Source organism: Aythya fuligula, chromosome 8 (genome assembly GCF_009819795.1).
Source record: "Aythya fuligula isolate bAytFul2 chromosome 8, bAytFul2.pri, whole genome shotgun sequence".
NCBI lineage: Eukaryota > Metazoa > Chordata > Aves > Anseriformes > Anatidae > Aythya > Aythya fuligula.
This window is the reverse complement of record NC_045566.1, coordinates 26253788-26261617: the sequence shown is the minus strand read 5'-3', so window position 1 is coordinate 26261617 and position 7830 is coordinate 26253788. Positions and strand designations below refer to the sequence as shown.

At 43.6% G+C, this 7830-nt stretch overlaps 1 protein-coding gene across 1 annotated transcript; it reads left to right on the top strand.

Moving 5' to 3' along the window:
• Window positions 1-3163: 3163 nt before the first annotated feature.
• On the top strand, window positions 3164-6706 carry ZNF281 (zinc finger protein 281). The gene has a single exon (XM_032192787.1). It carries the CDS (start codon window positions 3164-3166, stop codon window positions 5801-5803), a length of 2640 nt encoding a protein of 879 aa, XP_032048678.1. The 3' UTR covers window positions 5804-6706.
• The last annotated feature ends 1124 nt before the right edge of the window (window positions 6707-7830 follow it).

Below are 7830 nucleotides of genomic sequence, written 5' to 3'. Positions count from 1 at the left end.
CTGATTAATGAGCTGCCAGTAGCCTATGTTCAATGTTTTTTTTATGACGTGCTTATCTTTCTTCCTATAACCTCAATATTTACTTTTATCTCTGATAAAACTAATTTTATTTAATTGTAACTTTAGAGAAAGTTTCCAGTCTGTTTTTTCATAGTCTAAATGCAGCCTTTGGACAATATTATGAAAGGAGTCAGAATGGTCCGCTAACAATAAATTTAAAGAGAGAAGTGGGACTTTATTCTACAAGCAATTATGCTTGTGAGAAATTTACTGGTCTGAGTTGCAGTGTTTCTGGATTCTGGTTATATTCTCTGAATCTATTTTTTATATCTTGTTGAGTTCACTGATAGTATCTGCAAATAACTGAAAGAAGGTGTTGGATTTTGTTTTTTAATTTATTTTTAACAAAAGAAATGAAACAAAATTATTATTATTGTTAATCCAGGGAAACATTACATATGAATGATAACTCTTATTGCTCCCTCTCTAATAAAACAGTGATTTTGCTGGTGGACAACTCCAGAATTAATCCAGCTGTCTTCAGGTAATTTGCATGTTGGATGAAAAAAATTATTTTTTTTTGTTACTTAAGTGTATGTTCCTGTACAAAAAACAAACAAACAAACAAGCAAACAAACAAACAAACAAACAAAAAAAAACAACAAAAAAACACACTCAATTTCAACGTTTTTTAATTGATACATGGACATGTATTTATTAGTAATTACCAGCATTAGTAATTATTAGTATTACAAGAAAGGGTCATTTTACAAATGAATTTTAAAAAAATGGTTATAAGCATTAGTGAATCTGTGTTACAAATGCCTTTCCTTAGGAAATTTTTGTGGTTTACATTTTATTTCAAAATGCTATGCTTTTCTTCCTAGTAATTTGCCCACATTTTTCAGTATCCTGACTGCAGACTGCAAGAATTGGTAATGTGTTAGTGTTAACTTAGGTCCTAGAAAAAGATGTTTCAATAAGGCGAAAAGGTTCAGAGAAAACTCATCAATGGGAATATCTTAGTTGCTTTTAGCTAGTGTTGTGCTATTCTAGTGCAATATCAAGAAAGCTTTTTTTTTTTTTTTTTTTTTTTTTTTTTTTTTTTTTAAATCATCTATACTATTTACTTGTTTGCATTAAATCTTCTTTCTGCCCTTATGCATCTCTTGCTTTCTTCCTACTTAGATTTATAAAACTGTGAAATGGAGTGTGTATATTTGTCTATATAAATGTGTATATACGTATCTTTCTAGTATAGGATCTGGTAATATAATTTTTTTCCTGGTTTCAATTGAAAAAAAAAACAAACCACAATACAACAGAACAAAACAAAAAAAATTGAAGAGAAGTAGAGATGTTTGCTCCTTCTTCCTTCGCAGTAGCATCTGTTTTCATATTTTTAATGTATTTTGTGGTTTTGTTCAGAAGATCATTCAAACCTAAAATTAATTTTTCTAATTAGTGTTTTAGATCCCTTGGTGTGCTGAGTTTTTCATTGCCAAACAGTTGAATACCACAAACATCGTAGGTGATGTACTCCCACGTTATCAAATAAATGCTCAAGGTACAGCTTATAATGTTGAAAAATAGAAAAATAAATTGACCTTGATGAAGTGTGTCTTCTTTTGTCTGTTCCCAGGAAAGTTTATTTCAGGTATTTCTACTGCTGAAATGATTAGAGTTAACAGCTTTTTCCCTCCATTTTATTTTACAGGGTCTCTTCATCTTCCTGATATATGGGGTGTACAACACAGAGGTAAGTCTGCTTGGAGTATCTCAAGGCTGACAGAGTGAATGAGAGAAATGACAGGTTTCTTATCTTGATAACTGAGGGACAAAGTTGGCTTTCCATATGAGTGTCCTACTGCCCTTCATGCTTGGACTAGCTTATATGCATCCCAGCTTACCATTAAACACAGACACCCTGAATAAAGGGACAGACTCATTTCTCATAGGCATTGACTAATATTTTACTGCTGCTTTAAGTTTTTTGAATTTCTGGTCTGCCTTTTAACACTTAGATAAACCTGACAGTCCTAAACTTTCATAATTGAATTTGCATTTTAAAGTGAACTGTCAGTCTACGTGCTGTTTCAAGTAAACTATTTACAAATTAAAATGAACTTGTTTTACTTACATGCCTTCGAAATTTTGTTGGGTGTAGAAATTGCATCAATTTATTTTTAAATATTAATTAGGTAATTTTAAGATTTGAAAATCTGACCTAGGGCTTTGTAACAGTTGGAGAGATCTATGGAGCGTATCTCATCTTTACAGGCTGAGCTCTCGTAAGGGAAATATATTTGAAGGAGGAGAAAGTATAAAAATCTTAAGGTATTTATCCAGTGTCTTCTATTACATCCAATTATTTATTTATACGTTTATACGTTTGTTTATTTATACGTTTATGTTTAAGATAAAATAAGTGTTAATGTGTTTAATTCCAGGTTTTTAAGGTACCTCTGCAGCTTAGATTTTAATAGGATTTGGAATCCAGTAATAAGCCCCTATAGAAATATCTAAGATAATAGAAATATAGAAATACAGAAATATAGAAATATAGGTTTTCGAAGTCGATAGTTGCAAGTGAAACGGAATTTTATTCGGATTTTATTAGTACTGAAGGGGGCACGGCCCCTTAGAAAGATGTCGAAAGCGAAAAGCATCTTCTGATTATTGTCCAACACGCGAAGCTGCTTCAAAACACGGATTTTCCATCCCATTTCTGTGGCAGCAATTAGCTACTTGCGGACGCGCACCCGAAGCGGCCCGGGGGCAGCGCCCGCCGCGGCCCCGTCAGGCGGGGGCAGGCGGGGCGCCGGGCGCCTGCGCGCTGCGGGCGCGGGGCCCGTTCCCAGCGTGCCGCGCGGCGCGCATGTGCGGCGCGGGGCCGGGCGCTGCTCATCCCATTGTGGAGCGGCCGCGGCGGCGGCGCTGAGCGGAGGCGGCGGCGGGAGCCGTAAGTGCGGCCCGGGCCGGGGGCCGGGGCCGGGAGCCGGGAGCCGAGCGGCGGCCATGGGCCCGCGGGGCGGCTGCCGGGCCGCGGCGGGAGCCGGGCGCTGAGCGGCGGCGGGCGGCGGGCGGGCGGCGGGTCCCGCAGCCCCCTCAGGGCCGCGCCTCCCCCCCCCCCCCCCCCCCCCCCGGGCCGCCTGGGCGGGGGATGAAACTCGGCGGCGGCTTCCTCGGAGGAGGAGGAGGAGGAGGAGGCAGGAGGGCGGCGGCCGCCATGGAGCCCGCCTTCCCCCCCGGCATGGTGATGTTCAACCACCGCCTGCCCCCGGTCACCAGCTTCACCCGGGCGGCCGCGCCCCCCCCGCAGTGCGCGCTGCCGCCCGCCGCCCCCTCCGCCCCCGAGCCCCCCCCGGCGCCGCCCGCCGCCCCCCAGGACGGGGCGTTCAAGAAGGAGCCGGCCGGGGCTTTCCCCTCGGCGCCCGCCCCCGCGGCGCAGAGGAGCCCCTGGGGCTTCCTGCAGTCCCTGGTGAGCATCAAGCAGGAGAAGCCCAGCGAGCAGGAGGAGGACGAGCAGCAGCAGCAGCAGGCGCAGCAGCAGCAGCACCACCACTACGGGGGGCTCTTCGGGGCGGCGGGGGACGAGAGGCCCCCCGGGCTGGGGGGCAGCGGGGAAGGGAGCGGCCAGAGCGTGATTCAGGACCTCAGCCTCCTGCACCACCTGCACCAGCATCCCCACCGAGACCTGTTACTGAGTGGCAGAGGCGAGGGCGCCCCTGGGAGCTCGGGTGAGCCAAAGCACGATACCCAGGTCAAGAAGGCAAAGAGGCCAAAGCCAGAAACTCAGGGAATCAAAGCCAAGCGGAAGCCGAGCGCTTCATCCAAACCCCCCCTGGTGGGAGATGCGGAAGGTGCCATCGCGTCCCCAAGTCAGAAACCTCACGTCTGCGAACACTGCAGCGCTGCCTTCAGGAGCTCCTACCACTTGCGCAGACACGTGCTCATTCACACCGGGGAGAGGCCTTTCCAGTGCAGCCAGTGCAGCATGGGCTTCATCCAGAAGTACCTGCTGCAGAGACACGAGAAGATCCACAGTCGGGAGAAGCCCTTTGGGTGCGACCAGTGTAGCATGAAGTTCATCCAGAAGTACCACATGGAAAGACACAAGAGGACGCATAGTGGAGAAAAGCCATACAAATGTGACACTTGCCAGCAGTATTTCTCAAGGACTGATAGACTCTTGAAGCACAGAAGAACGTGTGGTGAAGCCATAGGGAAAGCAGGTGCTGGAATGGAGCCCGGATCGTCGAATAGCATGGGTAGCTTGGCTGCGTTGTCTCAGGGAAATACAAGTTCCTCAAGGAGAAAAAGTAAAACAAAAAGTATATCCACTGAAAACAAAGGAAACAAGTGTAGCAGCAAAGTAACGGAGTCTCAAGTTACAAGTAATGTGGCCATGCCAAATTATGCAGTTGATATTCCTATCGTGTCTTCCAGCGGTGGTCTAGCCGGCACGGGCGTCGAAGAGCTTCAGAAAAAGGTGCCAAAACTGGTCTTCAAAAAAGGAAGCAGGAAACAGGCAGACAAAAATTACCTTAATTTTGTATCGCCGCTGCCAGATATTCTGGGGCAAAAACCACTGGCTGGGAAGCAGAGTGGCTCCCTGGGCTCCCTAGTAACCAATACCGGTGTAGAAACTATTGGCCTTCTCCAAAGTACAGGTGGTAAACCAGGTCAAATAAGTAGCAATTACGATGACGCCATGCAGTTTTCAAAGAAAAGAAGATACTTGCAAACTGCAAGCGGTAACAGTGCCTTCTCGATCAATGTCGGACACATGACTTCCCAGCAGTCCGTCATCCAGTCTGCAGGTGTTAGCGTTATGGATAATGAAGCTCCGTTATCTCTCATTGATTCAGCATCCTTAAACAGCGAAATAAAGTCTTGCCATGACAAGTCTGGGATCCCCGATGAAGTTTTACAGAGCCTTTTGGACCAGTACTCTCACAAATCAGAAGGCCAGAAGGAAGATCCTTTCAGTATAACTGAGCAGCGGGTGGACTTGCACAGCTCCGGAGAGCATTCGGAGATGGTCCAGGAAGAAAACCTGAGCCCTAACTCTCAAACAGTTTCAAACGATAAGGCGAGCATGTTGCAAGAATACTCCAAATACCTCCAACAAGCTTTTGAAAGAACAACCAACAGCACTGGTTTTGCTTTTGGACCCAGTTTCCAGTTTGTTAGCTTGTCTTCAACTCTGCATAACCACACTCTGTTTCAAGACAAACAGATTTACACTACATCTCCACTCGAGTGTGGCTTCAGCCAGTCCGTTACCTCAGTATTGCCAACTGCGTTGCCAAAACCTCCGTTTGGGATGTTGCTTGGATCTCAGCCAGGCTTTTATTTATCTGCTCTGGAGGCTACGCATCAACAGTTGACTCCTTCTCAAGAGCTGGATGATCTCATCGACCCTCAAAAAAACTTAGAGACTTCGTCTAACTACCAGTCAACATCTCAGAAACTGACTGGCCAGAAGGAACAGAAAAACTTAGAATCCTCAACGAGCTTTCAGATCCCATCTCAGGAGTTAGCTAGTCAGATAGATCCTCAGAAGGACATTGAGCCTAGAGCAACCTACCAGATCGAGAACTTTGCACAAGCGTTTGGTTCTCAGTTCAAGTCGGGCAGCAGGGTGCCAATGACTTTTATCACTAACTCTAATGGGGAAGTGGACCATAGAGTAAGGACTTCAGTGTCAGATTTCTCAGGGTATTCAAATATGATGTCTGATGTAAGTGAGCCATGTAGTACACGAGTAAAAACCCCAACCAGCCAGAGTTACAGGTAAGGTCCCGACTGTGACCGGGGCTGTGGGGTCTTCTTAATGTAGTTTTACTTTGACAACACTGCCATTGGAATGTTTCTACACGGTCCTATTACGAATAATGTAACATGCCCTTTCAATGCAACTTTTCATATTTAGTTTATTTTGTTAGTGTGATTTTTTTAGATCTGTTTATTATGGTTTTTAATCAAAAATCAATAGATATGAAATAGTGTTTTTGTTCAAGTGACAACGTTTAGCAATCAAATTTTCAAACATAGGTTGTCAGGGAATAGCCCAAAAGTTTAAAATGCAAAAAAAAAAAATAATTAACTTTGTTCATAGGACTAAGGTTTATTCTAATTGCTTTACTCTCAGGAAAGTGTAACGAAGCATGGGAATTCTATGCACCACTAGTGTATTGGAACTTCCAATTTACAGATAGCGACAAATATATCTCAAGATTTTTTGAGGAAGGGATCTACGACATTTCAAATTGCTGTCTCTTATGCCTGGGCAGATCTGAAAGAATTTTGCTACCTAAATCTTGTTGCTTTTAAAGTACTCCTGTTCTTCCAGGTGATGCTCATTCCAGACAGGCGGAGCAAATATTCTTGGATCTGTACTGAGAGCCCGGAACGGTAGCTTTAATATGAATAATAATGTCCCCAGAACTCCTGTGTAAGACTGTAATTCCGTAAAGAGATTCTGTTGACACAAACCATGAGAACAAAGTGCGTGCATCTGGTTCATGTCACTAGAACCCCGACTTGAAGCTACAGTCGTATTCTAGATACGCTCTTGGGATACATTATTTATTTTACATGGTTCAAAAGAAGTCGGTCTCTTGCTCTTCCCCCTTTCCACATTCTTTTAATGTATAAGGTTCCCGTTCTTTTGTTGTGCTCCCAGTTCCTCTGGACTTGATTTGTGTGTTTTTTTTTTTTTTTTTTCTTTTTTTCTTAATTTACACCTTTTCCGTCCCCTTCTTGCCTACTCCCTCTCTCACTCCCAACTTAATAGCTAGCATTTCAAAAAAATGTACATTCCGGAAAGTGCATATCTCACTGTGTACTTTCTGATGTCTCATGGCATCAGGTAACCAACAGTAAACACCCCCACGTTTTTAGAATTCTGTCGAGGTTTCCATGTACAATAAGAAATAATCTACTCCCAACTGTACATATGAAGGCCCCGATCCTGCATCAGGATCAGCTCACATGGACCCCTGTGCCCTGCAGTGTTACCGGTGGTGTCGCTGGAGCTCTTTACGGATCCAGGGGTTTGCAGCAGTTTATCATTGCAGGCTTAGGGCCTAAGGCTGCAATTCCATCAAAGGTTTCTGGTGATGGCGTCAACTACGAGAGTAGAACTTGAGCGGCTTCTCAATATCAACAGAACTTTTCTTTGGAATTATTGCCTTACTTTATGTATATTTTGTGGTACATTATTTATTATATGTGAATCCTGATTAATGCCTGTGGAGCCACGGAAACCTGCTAGAAATACTGGTGGCCATTCAAAGCTGCTGAAAGGCAGTGGCACTGCTCTAAACCACTTTTTTGCAAATGTATTTTTTAATTAGTTTTTTAATGTAATTTTGGTGACGTTTATGCTGATGGTTTTTTATGTACTCTTGGTGATGTTTCAGTCTTAACGTACTTTTCTGGTGTCAGGAAAGTACCAGTGGTTGTTTGCAGTCTTATTGTGTAATCAGCCTATTACAGGCTTCCATGTATAATAAAGTTATTAACATTGTGCAAGTGTAAAACACTTCTGTTATGAAAGTGGTGTATTATTAAAGGAATTGTTACAAAAGTCCTTGGTAATTTCTCCCATTGTCCCTCACCACTAAAATTTGAAACCTGAGCCCACTTGTAACCTCTTTTACTAGGTGAACTTTTTTTTTCTTACTAATCTAGAATTTGTTCAGAAAATCCATGTAACTCCATAAACCTTTTCTTTATACTTGATTATGTATCTCACCCTATTTCAGTTGAAAAAGGTGAACAACAGTTGTTCTCTATACGCAGATCCCAGCCTGGTTTTGG